Here is a 20,707-nt window from a genome sequence, read left to right on the forward strand (position 1 = left end):
GCAGACCAGACACTGGACCCACATCTTTTCTCTGCTCTCCTCTGTGTGTCCTTCAGGGCAACCTAATGTCTGTTTCCCTTCTTGAATCCTTCACGACGTAGGGTGGGATTCTGGTTCTCACACAGCGTCACTGACCTTGGAAAACGATGCCTGTCTACACGTTACTGTTTGCTTAGCTTGGCATGTCTATGAAATGCTACGCATGTAGTGATTTTGTTGCGGAAGAATTTGTTGAAACCTTCAAAACCCAGGAAGGTTTGGACATACAAACCTTATGGTACGTAATACCACTGAGAGTCTTTGAAAACAAGTAGGCTCATACAGCTTTGTAAAACCAACAAACACAAAACCAGGTCGTAAAGAAGGCCTGCTTGGTGTTCCCTGAACAAAAGAATTCAAATTTCCTGCCGTACACCCCAAGCAAAACTTTCAGATGGCAAGTGGTCTGAAATCTAAGCATCACCGTTATTATGACTGAACCTGATTTTTAAATACCCTGATTCGTAATGGTGATTTAACTTATTTTGAGGCAAATATGTGAGAGCTCATTTTATTTCTAGAGGTATATGTATCCTTCATTTGCTGCGAACATTGTACAGACTGAACAACTCTGTACGTAAATGTGTATCCACATAATCTGTAAAAGCGCTTTAAATTACTTCATCCTCCAACATACATGCCCACACCATCAAGCGCTGTCTCAAAGTCCACTTGCATGGAGTGTGTTAAACTTTGAATAAGCACGATCAGCTGAAAACCCAAGTTCCTAACAGAGGTTTTAAGTAGTTTCTGCCTGGTAACGTCAGCAATAATCCTAACACGTTATTAACATGCTAGTGCATTCTTTAATGGTTCCTAAAGTAATACGACAGATTTTTGGCAATTTCTGGAGTGTGAAATCCACATGAAAAGTTGAGAATTCTGTTTGCTCTCCAACTTTCCGCCACTCAACTGGGGAGAGGAGGAAAACTCACTTGCAGGTTTGAAGGGAAAGAAAACAAACATCAAAATCTAAAATCACGGACGTCAAGAGGAACGAGGGCACTATCGCTGATGTTGGAAGTGATTGATGGGGGACGAGTAGAGAGAAGTGTAGCCCGCTGTGGGAACGTGGACAGAGCACACATTCTTCCCACTCAGCCACCCAGGCTCCAGACTTTCCATGTGGCTGTCCTCTCCTGGAACTGAGCCAACATGAGGCCAGCAGACGGTGCTGAGACCCGTTCACAGAGGACATGACTGGGTAGCCACAGGGACAGCAGCTCCTGTCCACGGACCAGGAAAGGAATCCCTGCGATGCTGTTGGAGAACGTATCCTGTTTGAACAACTGATGTAAGCCTTGTCCACCCGGGTGCACTCTTTCCACAGTGGGGGCTCACACTCAGGACCCTTCTGCGGCTGAGCCACTGTCCGTCCATCGCCTGTGTGGCCTCGTGATGCCTTGTCCCTTAACTAGTGATGTCGGAAGAAAGAGAATTAGAACAAAGTTGTACGTCTCACTGAGGACTGGAGGCATAGGGATTTCGTAGCCGTGGGACATGAGAACACAGAACAAAAGGGCTTACGGTAACTCCTCTGGTCTCCTCGGTAAATCCCGCAACCACGAAACACATCACGGCATCACGTGTGGGTCATGGAGTGCTTACGAATGCTTTGCCCGCAAATCATCCACGTGCCGTGCCAGTAATTTTGCATCACGTTGGGATGGATTCCTGTGACTCCCGCCCCCCCACCCCACCCCGAGGTAGCCTTTATTTCAGAATTCCCATTCACCGAAGAATCAGTAAAACCCAAGTATAATACTATAAATCGTAAAACGGAAATCCCCTCGGGACAGATGTGGTTTGGGATTATTGCTCCTGAAGGAAGGATTTCCCACAAAGTCTGTCGAGCAATACGTACCCACCTGTGAGCCTCTCCTGCTTTGACTTCAAAAGCGATCAGCTTCTAGCTTCCTAGTTTAAGTATCTCAGGTTTCTCAAGGAAAGAAATGAACTGGGAGGATGTAAGTATATCTATCATGAATAGCATTTGATATGTATTCTTTTTTTTTTTTTTTTTTCAACGTTTTTTATTTATTTTTGGGACAGAGAGAGACAGAGCATGAATGGGGGAGGGGCAGAGAGAGAGGGAGACACAGAATCGGAAACAGGCTCCAGGCTCCGAGCCATCAGCCCAGAGCCTGACGCGGGGCTCGAACTCACGGACCGTGAGATCGTGACCTGGCTGAAGTCGGACGCTTAACCGACTGCGCCACCCAGGCGCCCCTTGATATGTATTCTAAACAATACCGATAATAATTGCCTTCCACGAGCCGAACTGCAACTTAGCATCATGTACTTCATGGCCCTTTGCTCATTGTAAGTGGCATATGTGAAGATTTACTAATTGCTTTTTCAGTGTTATCCCCTTGTTTTGGGGGCTAGGGGAACCATGGCGGCCAACGCACCAGAATGCGAGGCTCCCACAGGGCTGGGGCTGCCCAGTGCCACCCCGGACGTACAGCTAGTGGCTTGCTCTCCTGGCCTGTTTTTCTCGGTCACACTGGCAAGACAGGCCTGACGGTGAGCAACACATCTGAAGCCACGGCTTCCAGACAATGTTGCCCAGTGACAACTGATTGGGGACCGCCTTCAGGGTCTTGCTGTGACGGTCTACTGCCTGCTGCATGGTGTCGAGGACCTCCTGGAACCGGGGCTCGGTCGCTGGCGTCACTGGGTTTCTCTCTGTGGGGTCTCTGGAAATATCAAACAGCAACGGCGGATGATGGTAGCTGACAGAATGCCCGTGGCAGAAACACACGTGTGTGGAAAAGCAGCCGTTGGCGCCCTCGGGGCTGAACTTGGGCGTGAAGAAGAAGGCCTTCCAGATGGACGTGCCTGTGGTGTACAAGGACAGAGGTTGGTGTGGTGTGGGAAGCATCTCTATTGCACCACGAATGGGAACGTGCACAGAAACTATGCTGCCAGCATGGGAAGCCTTAGTCAGGGATGAAACGGACCTGTTTCGATTCCTTACCCTTAAGGCTCAAAAGAACGAATGCCATAGCCAGAAAGATAAATAAGAAAGCAAAAACACGTGTGAAGGTGCAACTGGTGACACAAAGGTAACATTAAGAGAATGACCGCTTCTACGAGGCAAATTTACATGGGACCATGGCATTTTCTTTCTACTGAAAAACATCTCTCTCCCTCTCTCTTTCTTTCTCCCAACCTCTCCTTCTCTATCTCCCTCCTCTTCCTTTTTCCCAATCCCTAATTCCTTAGGTGATGCTGTGCAGGCAGGAGAAGAAAAAAGCCTATTAATTGAGCTGAGAACTCGGCCAGGACCGTCACTTTGGTCTAATAAACTTTATAGTGCGGAACTGTGCAGCTGCCCTCAATAAACACACACAGACCAACAGAGGACAAGCTCCCAGCCCCGCCACCTCTTGCCCTCTGACGTTTTCAACCTGCAGCCTGTGTTTCTGTTTAAAACAGGACCTTCCAGAAGAGGTAGGCTCACTGCTAACATGGACACGAGAGAAAAGTGCTTGCACACACACGTGCACATGCGTGGTTTTTTTTTAATTGCTCACAGCAAATGACTGTGTCATGACTGAAGCCAAGAATTCATAAATGCATTTTAATGCCTTCCTGATAAAACAGTAACATTCCATCTTTGCAATCTTGAAAGGAATACAGGAAGATACTATAAAGGCTTTCAATACAGAGAAAGACAGATAGCATACGGTTTCACTCTTATATGGATCCTGAGAAACTTAACAGAAACCCATGGGGGAGGGGAAGAAAAAAAAAAAAAAAGAGGTAAGAGTGGAAGAGAGCCAAAGCATAAGAGACTCTTAAAAACTGAGAACAAACTGAGGGTTGATGGGGGGTGGGAGGGAGGGGAGGGTAGGTGATGGGTATTGAGGAGGGCACCTTGTGGGATGAGCACTGGGTGTTGTATGGAAACCAAGTTGACAATAAACTTCATATATGAAACACACACACACACACACACACACACACAAATAAAGGAACATTTGGGTGTTGGCCATTAAAAAAAATAAAATAAAATTATGGCCTCCCCAAGGTAAAAATAAATAAATAAATAAACAAACAAACACTAACAAAACAAAGAAAAAACCCACTGAGTTAAATGAATTGAAAGTTGTGTGTGCAAGGTGGAACACACTTGCTAACAGTGAGAGACCCATTTAATGAATATCTGCTCAGGTATAGATTTATGCACAACAAAATTCTGCGTTTGACAGTTTTTTACTAGTCTGCATTTCAAGTTTGTACAAAAAGCTAATAATTTTTCTTGGTCGGCCGTTCTTCCCAAATGCGTTTAATCAGTGATAAGAACAACAAAAAGAATTCATTCTATGTCTCACCCTTTATAGTTTTCTGTATGCTTTTTTCTGTGTTTGAAATAAAGTTGCTCTTTGGGGGAAAAAATAAAGGCTTTCATGTGTATATCTATCACAACCAGGTAATCAGAACGCACGCACATGCACACGCACACACAGCACCTACTTTAGTCTTACGCTACACCAACGTTTCAGAGAGGCCATCTCGAAGGTCTACTGCATAGCTAAGTAAATAGCGTCCAAGGGTTAAAGATGGGGGGAGTAGGGAAGAAAGAGATGGACGTGGTAAGCAGCACATATTTCAAAGCCCACTTTTAAGCACATGACATTATGAATATTAAAAAAAAAAAGGATGCGGGGGGTGGGGGAAGGCAATTCAGCATTTTCTGCAAGAGCATTGGGCAACATTCAACGCATTAGGAGGCTGTGCTTGGGCCCACCCACAGCTGTCACAAACAACCCAAACCACGTTCAGACCTCAGTTAACATTTCATTTTCTCCTTTCTGAGAAAACCTAAGCATATCAAATCAAGAATTAAATGAGCCTGGGGGGCCAGGCTGGGTGGCTCAGTCAGTTAAGTGTCCGACTCTCGATTTCAGCTCAGGTCATGATCTCACGATTCGTGGGTTTGAGTCCCGCGTCGGGCTGTGTGTGGAGCCTGCTTGGGATTCTCTCTCTCTCTCTCTCTCTCTCTCTCTCTCTCTCTGTCTCTCTCTCTCTCTGCCCCCCCCCCCCGCTCATGCCCTCTCTCTCAAAAATAAATAAACTTAAAAAAAATCCAAATTAGGAGAATTCATTGACCCCATGGTAGGATGGTTACAATAGGATGGCTACACAGTTTAAAAATTTAAGTTCTTTCGAAATCAAGTCAGTGTTCCATCATACCCCCAGAGACTGCCTTTTTTAGGGAAGAAACCTGATTTACAAATAGTTATGAAAGACTTGTCTGTTTATTCTGAGGAGCTGAGTGCTCATCAAACGTCTTCTGACAGGGCCGTGAAAAGAGCTTTCTGCACGTGAAGAAGGGAGCAGATAAAGACAGAATCAGCAGGTACTGACCAACTGGAATCAGGCCCAGGACGAGATCGTCTTGTCTTCCATGATCACTACGGTGTTTTTATGTGCCCCCTCCCCCGCCAGAGAGCCAGAGACATTCCCACTGTGAAGGACAGACCTCTTGATTAATTCTGTTTCATAATTTGCACGTATCGTCGCAACGGTGACTTTGAGGCATTTACTGACCCACCGATCCAAACACAGAATGAACCAACAGAATGAACTGAAAACAACTGTCCCGAGTGTCTGCGTCATCCTCAAGCAACCCCTGCCCTCAGGTAACCACGTGCAAGGGAAGGGGAGCCTCTCTGCGGTCTGGAGGAGGCGGAGACCTGGCACCCACCGGGCAAGCGATGTGCGTGTGCTCTAAGGGAATCCGTTCAAAGAGTTGTTCCACACGAGGACACCTCCAGCTTTGGCCTTGTTCTTGCTGCAGGAGGCAGCAGACCACACCTGTGTCAAACCACAGGTGCTCAGCACACCTGCCGTTTAAAGGCCGAATCAGGCAGACAGGCACACACGGGAGGCTGCAGACCATTTCTGAGCATCCTTACGCTCTCTGGCGGACTTCTGAAACTCACATGGGTTTCCTTAACATTCTCTACATCAACTCCTCTTTTCCCCCGGTCCTCTGAAGCGTGACAGATTTTCTCTAGAAGCCTTTTCGGCGGCACAAGCCGCTGCCACTTAGAAGGCATCCCGGGTCGGGGTCAGCGGGGCCATGAGTGTTTGGAGACAGGTGTGTGCGCGAAGCGCCCTGCTCTTGCTGCGAATGCAGCAGATTCGGGGAGGGTGTTTCCAATCGGACATTCGAGTCGCGTCTCGCTGTGTTTAACACCCCGAGACAAGGCGGCTCCTGGAACAAATTCATTTCAAGGGCCCCTATTTCCCACTTGCTTTTGAGAGCCGCGCACACGGGCTCCATCATTACCGCCTTCGGTCACGCCGGCCCAGAGGCTAACTGCAAAACTGACTCAAACGCTGCTCAGGAAATCTCGGGCGTCCTTGCCCGGGAGCAGTGGGGGATCACTACCGAGCTCGGACAGGTGTAGAATTAATAATTAATTGTTCTGATTTTTTGCTTGTTTGGTATGCCGTACGGAATACGTGCCTTTTTATTTTCTAACCTGGATTTTAAAACTTCTTGTAAAAAGACAGACGGCTTATTCTCTCTGCTGTTTCTTTGGACCATGTTGCATTTGCTCGACTCAGAGCAGTGGGATTGCATATGATTGCACGTAAGCTTACAAGACAGAGATGCCTTTCCGTTATTTACCAGGAACCTGGGAATCGATACCTTCAGAGCTGTCTTTTCAATGGAAAAGAGCGAATCCCGGGCATGTGATACAACAGGAAGCACATCATGTCACGTTATACTGCTAACAGCTATATTTTGTCCTGTCTTCCAAAATTATTTTGATAGCGTACTTCATGCTGGATTTCTCCATATACTAGAAAAATGTTGTAGTGTTTTAAATATGGTTTTTTTTTTTCTATCGTTAAGAGTCCACTATCCCCTGAGGAAAGATCGATTTTTCTCACCTTGTAACACATAAATATTTTGACCACAGCAGGGTCTTAAGTCATTTATATCAGAGGTCCCAGGACACCAATTACTAAGTTCTATAGCGAGAATACATGGCAATTCAGTGGGACATTCTCCAGTTACATTCAGAAGGTGCTTAATTCTGCATTAACGGAGGCCAATCCGCTTTCCACGTGCATCTCACTTGACATTAGTATGGCGGTGACGTGCCTTAGTTATGTTAGAGTGCTACCACTAGATGTTGGTCTGGTGCAGGGGCCAGCATCCTGTGTAGACACCCTCTGTTCTGAGTTCAGAAGCGTTTCCCAAGTGCGCCTGGGTGGCTCAGTCAGTACAGCATGTGATTCTTGATCTCGGGGTCCTGAGTTTGAGCCCCACCTGGGTGGACAGCGTACTTTAAGTAGAAGTGTTTCCTGGTTCTGTGGCTTGTGTAGTAGGATTTGCTTTAGTTCTGCCATCCTTTTTCTTGACATTTGCACACAACACTGGGCTTCCAGTCCTAGCTCCGTGGTATCCTAGCTGTGCGATGCCGGCCATGGCTGTGAACCTCTCCGTGTCCACATCTCCCTTTCTGTGAGCTTACGAAAGTACTGGTCCCTGCCTCCTGGCCTTGCTTTGCGGGTTAAGAACCTGTTCCTGTGCATAAGTTCTGAGAACACAGCCGGGTTTGTAGTCAAGACCACATATGAGTGAGCTGTGAATATACACTGGCAGCCAGTCTAAGTGACAACCACCCTGGATTCTGTCCGCTCTTAACATCCATTCACTGCAATACATGTCTTAAGACACTTTTTCCCCCACTGAGGATCCTTAAAGCGTTCCTCCTGACCCCAAGGCTCCCTCCTACCTGTTCGCTGTAGCCCAGACCCTGAATGACTCAGCACTGGAGTAATGGATTACAGCTCTGCCTGCTTCCTGCAGCTGTCTGCACCAGAACGCCACACGAAAATAGGACAACCAACGAGGAAGCAGCTGAGGCCAGGAGCTACTAGTGTGCCTCAAATCCAGGCAGGATTTAGAGCAATCCTACTTCCCCTGACCGATGGCTGACTGTCAGAACACAAAAAACTCCCCTCGACTAAGCCTCCGGTGTACAAACAAACAAAAAATTGGGGAACGGAAAAATAAACCCCAGTACTGAATGAGTACACCATACAGGCTATGCCTTCCTCCCTGCTCTTGGCCGCTGTACGTTGAAATCCTCCCCATCCTTCAAGGTTCTACAACAATTCCTTGTCCATGGGCCTGTCTGAATCCCAGCCGGATGCGATCAGCGTGTCTCTGTCCCTCTCACCTATTTTCACTGCACATTGGCCAGCCGTGGACACACTCCATGTCTCTCGCTGCATTCTTTGCTCTCTGAAATCAACAGCTGTATTTCCCACATCTCTTACGTGCCCGGCACCTAGCACCTTTCATGGAAGGGACGGCCTCTCACCTGTGTTGGGTCAATTAACTGATGAGATGATGATCTGAGCAGGACCGAGAGGGGGAGGAAGCCAACTGCCATCACGAAAGCTGGCGTGGGCAGAGAGAAGGCCCAGCACATTCTACCGTCCCTCCCGGGAACATCCTGCTGGACAGCATGCAGTGCCTAGGAGAGCCGTGAGCACGACACAGACCCAGACAGATACATGAGTGATGCAAATACCTGTATCTTGGCAACAAACACCGAGCAGTCCTAAGGAACGAGCATGGCAAACACTAGTCACCTGAGCCTTCCGGAAAGTCCACCGAGGGACAGGAGAGCAGCTGAGAGGGTGGGAGTCAGGTGTGGAGCCAATGAGGGACGGCCAGAGCCAATGCCCCCGAAGATGGCTACACGTAGGGAAAAAGATGGCATGGGGGAATCCCAGAAACGGTCCACACTTGGAGGTGTGGAGATGGCCAAATGGTTCAGAGAACCGTCTTAGGTCAACCCATTCCCATGCACGGAGGGGCAGACCCTACAAGCAGACGGTGTTGGCCATGAATCCAACTTTGCGGTCAGCTGTGTTACTGCATGCCAGTTATGTGGCTTCCTACACTTGTGTCTCCCCAGCTATAAAAGAGAAATTCCTGAAGAGACACAGCTCCCCGTCTCTCAGTCTCCTGCACACAGAAAGTGCTACCTGGGCGCGTGGGCACCACAATGAACCCTCCACTTCCCAGCCTCCTTGGAAGCCAGGTGTGGACAGGTGACCAACTTCTGGCCAGTGGATTTACTTCGGAGCCTCTCCACATCTTGCTTGGGAGAAGACTGGCCTGCACCCTTTCCCTCTCATCTTTCCCACCCATTCCTCCTTCCTGCTGCCCCTTGGGGGACCCTATCATCATTCACCACAAAGACGAAGCTGTTGCATTCTCCAGATGGTGGTGGAGAATGTGGAGTTTGCATCCTGAGACCGCATAGACCACCCGCCTCTGCTTGTCGCTTGTGAGATGGACAGAGGAACTTCCCTCCGATGTACATTACTGTTCCTTTTTCTTTCCTGTTCCAGACAAATCTGACACTAATGTCATCAAAATCTCCTAATTATAAGGATTAGAAGAAGTATCCAACACAAAGCGTGTAGCACAGTGTAGGACAGCAGGAGGTAAGGACGAGATGCCAGGGTATATGGTTAGGAAGTATATTTTCCTTAAAAAAATTTTTTTTAATGTTTATTATTTATTTTTGAGAGAGAGAGAGAGATAGAGTGTGAGCAGGGGAGAAGCAGAGAGAGAGGGGGAGACACAGAATCTGAAGCAGGCTCCAGGCTCTGAGCTGTGAGCACAGAGCCTGACACGGGGCTCGAATTCACGGACCGTGAGATCATGACCTGAGCTGAAGTCGGTCGCTCAACCGACTGAGCCACCCAGGCACCCCAGGAAGTATGTTCTCAAAAGACAGATCATGGCCACAGACAGACACACAAAGGTGACAAATTGGAAGAATGAAAGATTAACAGGGGACAAAGTATGTAACCACCTACAAAACACTTCTGTATAGAAGACGCACAACCGAGGAAGACACAAATAGCTGATACACAGGATGTGCCTTGCTTAGGACTAACATGTCCCTGCCGCAAATACCAGGTGCGACAGCAGACAGAAGCAAATCAGGACCAACTTCTAGACACGAGCAGGCATACCCAGAGAACTGAAATTCGCCTCATGCTCAAGTCAGAGCAAAGGGATGCAGGAAACTATAGACGAGAAAATAGCAGAAGCCAGTATGCAGGGTGCAAAGGGCAGAAGACAGGACGTCTGGTTAAGATGAGAACAAGCCAGCTTCTGAGCTGAGACCCAAGAATGTGTTTGAACATTCTGAACGTTGTGTTTTGGTATTCAAGAAAGAAAATGTAATGTAGACTTATTCCGTGTCCGAAAGGAAGTAAGTTTGCATTGTGACAAATTAACCAAAGTCACAGCTGGCACGTTTTTCATCCACGGTATTCATGAAATCTAAGGTCAGGCATATGAAACCTTTAGAAGAAAAGTGGATGTCTTTCTAAAGATTTTATTTTTAAGTGATGTCTGCACCCAACACGGGGCTCAAACTCACAACCCCGAGATCAAGAGTCCCACGCTCTACCAACTGAGCCAGCCAGGCGCCTCTGGACGTCTGTTTTAAAAACTGCCAAATACTGTCTAATATAAGGTAATATAAAGTGCCGTGTCAAAGTACACATTTAATGGACTACGTTGAAGAAAATGAAATCCATTTATGAGGTTTTTTTTTTTTTTTTCCTCCCCATTAAAGGAAACGAACGGCCGGAATGTTCAGCCCGTTCCTGAGAGTCTGAGCGCTAATGAGGTAAAATAAATGAAATAAAAGTCTCACGGTTTCAGGAAAGCCTTCTCCATCCTCTTATAACACTTGTTCTCCCCGGTTGCCAAAGCGGAGCCCGTGCCTCCCGGGACACGTCCGCCTGAGCCGTTAGGACTGTGCATTCACGTCCTGTCCCTCCTGGTGCCCAGAGCTCATGCGACGTGGCGTTTAGGGGAGGCATTCACAGAGGAAAAGGAACCCCTGAGGCCTAAATATCTCCCTGCAATGGTAACAGTGTATCCATCCACTTGCACCAGGACTCCTGGTCGAGTGCGAGGAGGTTAGTTCAACTACACACAGGTCTGGTCCGCAAAATACTGCCGCCCACGTCCCGTGGTGTCAACCCTTAATCCTTCCTTCCTGACCCTTCGGATCCCATTGCCGACAATCAGACAAGGAAGGGGGTCCCACGGAAAATGACTAACGAAGACGAAAGCCGAGCACAGCTTTGTTGCACTGGGTAACCATCAACCCACGAGACACCAGCAGCCGCATGGATTCTCTCTTTTCTTAGGTGTACTTTAGAGGCAAAATGCATTTCTAAACCGTGTGAAAACTTTAGGCAGTCAGCAAAGCAAGCATTTGGCTTTACTCACCATAGTGATGCTATTTTCGTTTTAAACTTTATCTCTTGCACAGGCACGCTGAACAGAAAGGAGTTAACAAAATCTGCATATTCATTACAGAAATTATAATAATAAACAAGATGATGTAACTGAAAAAAAATATTTTGAAAAGAAGGCACTTTTTATTTATTTTTACTTATTTATTTTTTTACATTTATTTATTTTTGAGAGACAGAGCACTAGTGGGGGAGGGGCAGAGAGAAAGAGAGAGAGAGAGAGAGAGAGAGAGAGAGAGAGAGAGAGAGAGAAAGGGAGGGAGAGGCAGAAGCCAGAGCAGGCTCCGGGCTCTGAGCTGTCAGCACAGAGCCCGACACGGGGCTCGAACTCACGACCCGCAAGATCATGACCTGAGCCGAAGTCGGACACTCAACCGACTGAGTCACCCAGGCATCACAAAGAATGCACCTTTTAAAAAGCGGGATACAAACACATGATTTTAGAATGAGTTCTGTTATCCTACAGTGTTTTGTTGCAATTTCTTTATAAGATGCCTTTTTTTTTTTTTCAATCACAGAAAAAAAGTTTCAAACAAACTTGAACTGAAAGGTAGCTCGTGGGGCACTTGCGTGGCTCAGTCGGTTAAGTGACTCTTGATCTCAGTTCAGGTCATTATCTCATGGTTCATGAGACAGAGCCCTGTGTTGGGCTCTGGGCTGAGAGCACAGACCCTGCTCGGGCTTCTCTCTCCCCCTCTCTCTCCTCCCCTTAAGCTTGCACTCTCTCTCTCTCTCTCTCAAAATGAAAACAAAAAAACAGTAGCCAGATTTGTGAGGCCGTTTTTGCTCAGCCTCAGGATGACCACATCCCATGCATTTCTCTGTCATCACATGAACTGGGTGTTCAGCCATTAACATAGTTTGTATGCTATATTCTTAAGCTTGCAAATCTGTGACAGAACGCTTCAGCCAAGGATCTCCTGCTTTCTGAGATAAATTTTATCCATAAAATCAAGCTGCCATTACACTGAATTTTTAATTCACGTCGATTCACATGCCCCAATTTAAAGCTGAAGGCTTTTAATACACCTTGCACAGTATATTTTAATTCAAAATTCCCATTTTAAAGTAAGAAAAGCTATGCATGTGATAATAATGCTTTTGTGAGTTCTTTTACAATGTAATGGGAGTAATGATATTAGCTCATGATTAAATTATGTCGTTCAACTTGCTGAGACAACTAAATTACAGAATTATTATAATTATGGAATTAGTGAATTATAGAGTAGACATTGCGTGTTAACAGTTGAAAGGGATTTGTGTTTCAAAGGGGTGGAAATGGAATTCTAGCTCTCAGTGAGAAGCTGTGAGAGAGGAAGAAAGCCCGGGTCTGCTGTGCCCACCAATTCCCTGAGTGTAAATACCCCCAGCGCGGCTGAGCTCACGTTAACAACAGTTTAACAGCACGTGGGGAAGGTTCCCGACCTACCAGGAGCTGGCTCCAGCATGGGCCTGCTGTGACTAAATCCTGATCCTACGTTTCTCTTTTCTTCTCTAAAAAGTCTTCTGAGCTCAGGCTGCAACCCTCTTTTCTTTTTCTTTTAATTAAAAAAATTTATTTATTAGAGAGAGAGGGAGAGAGAGAAAGGGAGACACGGAATCTGAAGCAGGCTCTAGTTACATACAGTTCCTTCTGCATAGTTGTCTCAACCTGGTGCAGAATGAGGTCAAGGGGATGGGTTTTTTTAATTGCTTAAATGTTTATTTTTGAGACAGAGAGAGAAAGAGCAAAGGGGGGGGGGCAGAGAGAGAGAGGGGGACACAGAACCCGAAGCAGGCTCCAGGCTCTGAGCTGTCAGCACAGAGCCCGAGTGGGGCTCGAACCCACGAACTCTGAGATCATGCCCTGAGCCCAAGTCAGACGCTCAACCGACTGAGCCCCCCCAGGCGGCCCTGCAACCCTCTTTTCTTTAAGAATTACGTACCTCGTCCCACCACAGAGTACGGCAATCACTGACAATGTCCCACCAAAGAGATCTGAGGTGATGGAAGCTGATGGAAGCTGACCCACCCAGCTAAGCACCAGTTCCCTTTGTTTCCTGTAGTTGACAGGTAACTGCATGCGGGTGACAGTCCCACCTTCCTCTCGCACCTCCACCACCGCGGCCTGTGACAGAGCCAGCCACACAGCCTGGTGTCAGGCAGGGAATTTGGTCTGTTTTGCTCCCTGGCAGATACCATTCTAGCACACTGGATGCCACACAGTAGGTGCTGAAACATACCGGCAGGATAAACACATGAACTACTGAGTAGAGCCCCACAAAGCCGAGTGTGACAGTGCCTGACAACAACCGTCGTTACTGAGTTTCAGGTATCGCCTGAGAGGCAAGGGAGAGAGGACTCATAAAATCTATGGCGTGGACACCCCTGGGCTGGACGGATGCTTCAGGCACTGGAGCGCCGCGATCCCCACTTTTCTGTTATCGGTTCAGCCTTTCAGGAAGTGCAGAGGAGGAAATGTCACCCGCGTGTGTCTGGGCAGCAAATTTCATCCCAGGGCCAGCCGCCTATCAGAATCTGGGTCTTGTTTTTCTCACTTCCTGCTATTTTCTGTCTCTCTCTGTCCCTTGTGTCTTTCCTCCTCCACAGAGTGTTTCTCCAGCCCCTGATCCAATCTGTTCCTTCCGGTCTCTGCCCGGGGCTGGGGGTGGGGGTGGCGGTGGGGGTCGGGGGCTGGGGCTATGTATATGCACTTCTCCAAGGTTCGGGACAGGATAGGCGCTTCCTTACAGAAACCTCATTCTCTATGTTTCTTGCAAGCTCCGTATACCAAGAGGTGGGAAGGAGTAGACCTCTCATTCACTGGAGGTCTCAGACCTCCACGTGTCCCTTAATCTAAAAGAGCCCGCGTGTCCATGCCGAGATTTGGAATCAGGGACACAGCGACGGGACAGGCAAACAGAACCCTCCCAGGTCGAGAATCCTAAACTCGTGTTTCTCTCTTACTTATCTTCCAGAAAACGTTGCAAGGACGTGGCCCGGCCTTCCAGTAGACACTGTGAAGGGTAAACCTGGTGTTGTCTCTATGGCTAAGGGAAGGCTTGCAATTTTCGAAAATCAGGAAGAGGCTGTTCTTTGAATAAGCATTTGGTAAACGGGCTGGGTGAGCAGGTGCAGAGTGCCTGGTGGTGATAACAGGTATGGAAATCGCCCGAGCTCAGGAATGAGCCATCAGCTGGGAGGTCCCCGCAGAGTGTAGCCTCCAGGGACAGGACCCAAGGGACAACAGAGAAATGGGAGTTTTCCTTTGTCTCTGAGGATGAAACGGGTAGCCTGCCCTCAACACCCACCCGCTGCATGTACAATCCCAGCACAGCCGCCAGCTTTCCAGGCTCCGCGCACCTTAGGGCTGCGAACATCACTGTGATTCAAAGATTAAACACATGGAGAAACACCTGAAGCCCGTCCCTGCACGGAGGACCACCGCTCTGCTCTTGCACGCCTGCTATAAACACAGCTCAAAAACCGCCATTGGAAAACCCGAACTCTATCCCATTTCGGGTACAGGGCACGCTTTAAACGACACCCAGTTTGGCACGTACACAATGACATTGAAGCATTTGGACTGCGCTTTTAAAGACCTAAATCCAGCTCATGATCCGCCACCTCCGAGGCTTTGGAGAGACTGTCGCGTGACCATCTCAACGCCATTCTGCATGACAGCGTGAAGCTACCAAGTGCTGGACGGCAGGCATGGGGCGGGGGGTGTTTCAGCGGGGCTTTGGGGGGGCACTGAGAAGGCCAGAGAAGGCGAGTCCTCCCGGGCAGAGGAAGCTGCAAGCAGGAGTCACATGCCACCCACAGCAGGGGGGGCTGCGGTGGCTGAGACTCAGAGCCACAAGGAGCGGGAAGGTGGGCAGCTCACGGGACATGGAGGGCTGCCAGCTGGGGCTTCCTCTGCCTCTGAGAGCTGCTCACGACTGACTGTCTGGATCACACCCTCGTGCCTGCACAACGACGGGACCCCAGGGAACAAGAGAAAACAGGAGGAGCAGAGGCTGGAAACAAAGCACAGTCACCGTGGTGAGGCATTCCCTGGCCTTTGCGGAGCTAAGCCCTCTTGCCCTTTCGACTTGCACGGCCCTGATCGCAAGCCAAGCAGAGGCGTGGGAAGGCGTGTGTTACTCACTGTTCCGAGGATGCCAGCGCACGGCATTTAAGTAGAAGTTGCAGTAATGGAAGAGAAACTCGTGATCGGAGCGTTGGGTTTTCCCTTGAAGCAGGGGCATCAGGTCACGTCCATCAATGATTCTGTGGGGACAAAGCCAGTCAGGCATCAGGTGGCGAGTGGCCACATCGTCCTTGGCCTAAACCGCCCCAACTTTTGAGCTGCCCTTCCAGCAAATGAGAGCACCATAGAGTCACCTGGTCAGCCAACACAGTGAGCAGCCAACACAAAGAACATTCGCTGACCCCTGTCAGGCACCATATGCAACGTAGCGGGGTCAATTCTGCTCTTGTATGAACTCAGTCACTCCTCCAAGTTGCTCCAGGAGTTGGGACCATTATCATCTCATGGTGACGAGTTGAGCCAGAAGGTGCAAGTCCAAGGTCAGGTAGCTACGACCGGCCACTGCATGGAAACCCAGCTGATTGGGTAGCCATGCTCTCAACCACTCCCCCTGCTACTCGTCCTAAACCCAACTTCTGCCTATTGCCTTGTCACACGGGAAGCTTTATTCCCGAAGTACAGCTCTCGTGAAAAGAAGGGTATCTAACTATTTGTGTTACGAAAAGGTATGGGAGCAGCTTGGCTTGGACAGAGGTCAATGGAAGCACATTTCTAAATCAGAAGGAATTAATCTCTAAAAGAATAATAATGCTGATGATACTAGATACCCTTTGGATGCATTGTTCCCGGATACAAACATCTCTTGTACGACTGACTATCTAACCAGACCAAGGGGAACTTTCCAGACTGCAAACAATTGGTGATATACAATTGGTTAGGAGCAAAATAAGATTATTTGGCATTTAAAATAAGGGGGGAAAAAGCCTAACGTTTTGTTTTGAGTTAAACATACATTAACAGCCACTAGAACAGCTCAAGTCATTGGTATCATTAGGGCCATGCCATCAAAACAAGGGGCAGAGGGGCGCCTGGGTGGCTCAGTCGGTTAAGTGGCCGACTTCGGCTCAGGTCATGATCTCGTGGTCCGTGAGTTCAAGCCCCATGTCGGGCTCTGTGCTAATGGCTCGGAGCCTGGAGCCTGCTTTGGTTTCTGTGTCTCCCTCTCTCTCTGCCCCTCCCTCATTTGTGCTCTGTCTCTCTCTGCCTTTCAAAGGTGAATAAATGTTAAAAAAATTAAAAAAAACACAAGAAAACAAAAAACAAGGGGCAGAGAGCTACTTTGCGAGTGCTAGATGGTCTCAGCTGAGGATTATCTTTCTCTGATGAAAAACACTCCATCCCTGTCATCCCTTATCAGGAGGAATTCGGAAGCTGGAAGTCGACCTTGGTTCTATAATTTGGGTTAGCGTTCTTGAGAGACTCTCTGCATCCCCTGAGCTTTGTGTGTGGCTTATTTTGGTGTCACTAAAAACCCCTAATGTAATGATAGTCTCGTTGCTTAGCACTTCTCTGGCCTCAGCCCTCGTTATTAATCATGCGCTCCGTGCAAGCCCATGGACTGAAAATATTCTATTATTGTGAATTAAAAATAAGAACAAAAGGCAGACTTGGCCCCCAAGCCTGCATTCCTGTTCACCATGGGAGGAGGAGAGAGAAGCAAGGTAGAGAGACACTTCTATCCAGAAGCAGCACGCTCTCTGAGATAGTATTTCTATCCTGAAATGGCAGTGATTCGTTTGGGTGTGTCCAAATCCCTTTGGAGAAAGGCTCAGTCCTTACTAATATGCAATCCTGAACAGCGTGTTAAGAAAGGAAGGGATGAGACACGGTGTGTAGCTGTCAGCACCTGAACAGAAGCTCCTGGTGGTGGAAAATGACCAGGGGGTGGGGACACAGAGGGACACCACCCTGTCCCCAGACCTCCACCTCAAGTGCAGAGCAGGCCTTTCCCAGAACCCTCGGAACGGAGACCAAAAGTCCATTCCCAGGGCACAGCATCCAACTCTATTCCCTTATTCTTTGGATGTAGAGATAGATCTTATCATTATTATTAAATTAAAATTTTTTTCTAATGTTTATTTCTGAGACAGAGAGAGACAGAGCATGAGTGGGGGAGGGGTAGAGAGAGAGGGAGACATAGAATCCGAAGCAGGCTCCAGGCTCCCAGCTGTCAGCACAGAGCCCCATGCGGGGCTTGAACTCACAGACCGCGAGATCATGACCTGAGCCAAAGTCGGATGCTCAACCGACTGAGCCACACAGGCGTCCCTTATTATTTTTTTTAACATCCTATACCTACTGTACTCATCCCTAGAAGCAGGCAATAAATCATGCCACTGTGAAAAGCCACCGTTTTTTTAAGAGTGCTACAGAAATACGGTCTGTCAAAGAGAGGCTCATTTCTGCCATGAAAAATTGGAAGTGACCCCACTGCGCTCAACTTTTAAATGGTGTCGAAGCTATCAAAACACTTGGAATTGTTTTAAACAGCATGTGTGAGTCACCGATAACCGTGGCCATAACCCAGAGACAGCACATTTCCCCTGATGCGGCCTGGGCGGAAATGCTTCCATAACGTCGCGATCTGTGGGACCAGGGACGAGGCACTCTCAGAGCGACACGAAGCATTGCTGTTTTCTATTGAGAAGACTCTTAATTGGGACTTTTCTGCCAGCGAATTCAAGTTTTCATAGCAAGTGTGCACAGATAGTCCCTGCTATGAAATTGGATGAGTTCTTTTGTAGCCTCCTCTTGATTCTCTGAAAGATGTGTTCATTTGAAATTGTTTTTAATTTGGAAAGTGAGGTAGAAACTCTCCATGGGCTCCTGACCCGCAATGACCGTCATGATTTTAAGCACTCATTTCCAGGCAGCTGATTTCAGAATGTCACATCAAATTAAATACCACGGGACAACTGTCACATCACTGCAAAGAGCATGTTTCTGGAACTTTCCTTGGGCTGCGGTGACTTCCTTCCCCGCCTGGATGTGCTGGCCTTTCTCTTAGTTGTGAACCAGCACATAGTTTTCCTGGATGTCTTTGACTCTGCTCAACTCTGCCTGGATGTCCTGAACTCTGCCTGGCCAGCTCTCAGAAGGATTTAGGGATCACAGGAAAGGGGAAAGCTTTGCAGAAGGGGGAGTACAGACCAGACAAGGTTTTGGGGACTGACAAAGAGGCTAATCTGGGGTGCCATGTTGGTGAGATACCTGTGTGACATTCACAACAAAGTGATTTCTTCACTAGAAAGTAACAGTAAAGGGAGACATTTTTTGGCGAAAGTGTGTGTACCTTTAATAAACTACAGGAAATTCCAAGTAAACCAGGAAGTTATTTTCATGATATAAAAAATTCCTCCATTCATAAACATTGAACACACTGCCTAATTTAAATATAAAGCAAGACCAATCATGAGTATTTGTACGTACAGGAAGAGTTTCACCCCTTTTTCTGCAAAACGCAGGGGAACTAGTTTTATGTGTAGGACTCTACTGAAATAGTCGTCCACAGTTGCCTGGCCATTGGGCAGCAACATTTAATGGGAGAATGAAGTCACTTCCCTGGTCTTCATGAGACAAAAATGATACTGCTCATTCAAATACTGATTTCTTTTCCTAACGTGAACAGACTCAAATTTTATTTTATATTATTTAGGAGATCTAAATTTTATTTAGAAGATCTAAATTTATTTTATTTAGAGATAGGAGATCTAAATATTTCACCCGCAAAACTTGATTCTCAAAGATGTCAACACCCCCTTTTCTTTCCTCCCAGCTGAATGGGCTATGGCCTGAATTTAGATGATTACCAAAGGCTTCACCAATTATGGCATATTGCAATTCTTTATCAGCAATATCTGTGAACAAGGAGCTTGGTCACAGGCTTACTATGGTGATAGTCTATCTGCTTGCAAAGATGTCCTGATGGGAAGGCTTTCATTTTCATGAATTAATGCATTTTATTATTATACTCTTCTTATGTAAGTCCCTGTTGCCTATGCTTTATCTCTCTCTCTCTCTCTCTCACACACACACACACACACAAAGGTTGCCCTCCATTTATTTCCAGAATCAGCTCATTTGGAGACACAGGGGGGAATGATTTTTCAGAATACGCCTGGGGTAATGGCCACCAAAAGTTCTTTTGATAAACCTGTGTGGCGGAATGCAAATGAATCACTGAAGTATGTGTGAAGGCAAATTCACTGTGGACAGGAATCTCATACAGACACACTACGGGGTCAAATTAGAGAGTGATTCTCACCGTAGTGCTGAGACTTTGCAAAGCAAAAACATCTTATGTGTATCTCTGACCACTGCTCTTTTGACCTAAGTAGAAATCCTGCGCTGAAGGGTTCTCATGTCCTATTGAGCTCTGATTGGGCAGGAAAGCCAGCTACCAGACGCAAAACGCTTCTTGAGAACGACAAGGTTGTACCTGAAGGCTAGGGGTCTTTTGAACAGAAATCCTCCTGTTGCAACAAAACACCAGAAAGATGTGAGGGCACCTCGTTAAGCTCCCATCAGACAGCTCGGGTTCAACCCTTGAAGTGAGTTTATTCTCCTGAGGAATGTAAATTTAATACTGCTCAAGCAAGAAATCGGGGAGGCTGATTTCCACCAATCTTTCTGGGAGAGAGTTAAGGCTGTTTTCTCAAGAGTAGGTATTTGTGTATCATTTATAGATGGATATCCATATGGGAATGTGGTCCACATGCTTTCATTGAACCGTTTTGCTGAGGTTAATCTATTGTAACAATATTTTCCATAAAAGAGTAATAATTGAGCCTCCAGACAGGCTTCGTCAACCTCAGCACTACCAACATAATTGGTTGAATTATTCCTCCTTGTGGGAAGACGTCTTGTATCTCGCAGGATGCTTAGCAGCATCCCTGGCCTCTGGATGCCATTAGATGCCTGTAATTCTGGGTCAAGACAATCAAAAATATCTCCAGGCAATGATAAATGGCCCCTGGTGGGGAAAGAGTCACCCCCGCGGGGAGAGAATCATACCATTAGATGTTCCAAGTTTCCAGGGCAGAGATGTATAAGGATGTTTTCTGGACCTGGTTTGCACTGTGATTTAAATAAGATATTGTGTGATAACTGTATTTCCAGGAAGGATTTCAGTTTTCTTATCTGAGTAGTCTCTAGGATTACGGTGGCATTTTAACAGGCCTTAAACCTGAACCCAGAGACAGTATTGTCACATTGACTTGGGCCAAAAAGTATCCGTGAGATCCATGAAAAGCATCTTCAGTC

At 47.3% G+C, this 20,707-nt stretch overlaps 1 protein-coding gene across 1 annotated transcript in view; it reads right to left on the bottom strand.

Moving 5' to 3' along the window:
* Positions 1 to 2,275: 2,275 nt before the first annotated feature.
* The window catches only part of LOC145714925 (steryl-sulfatase-like), a 152,210-nt gene continuing 133,778 nt past the window's right edge, over positions 2,276 to 20,707 (bottom strand). The window contains exons 10-11 of the mRNA XM_081794454.1: positions 15,503 to 15,624; positions 2,276 to 2,880 (exon numbers count right to left, since the gene is read on the bottom strand). Coding sequence (XP_081650580.1) covers positions 2,507 to 2,880; positions 15,503 to 15,624 — 496 coding nt within the window. The 3' untranslated portion in view covers positions 2,276 to 2,506. The remainder of the gene's footprint in view (positions 2,881 to 15,502; positions 15,625 to 20,707) is intronic.

Source organism: Panthera onca, chromosome Y (genome assembly GCF_046562875.1).
Source record: "Panthera onca isolate mPanOnc1 chromosome Y, mPanOnc1 haplotype 2, whole genome shotgun sequence".
Lineage (NCBI taxonomy): Eukaryota > Metazoa > Chordata > Mammalia > Carnivora > Felidae > Panthera > Panthera onca.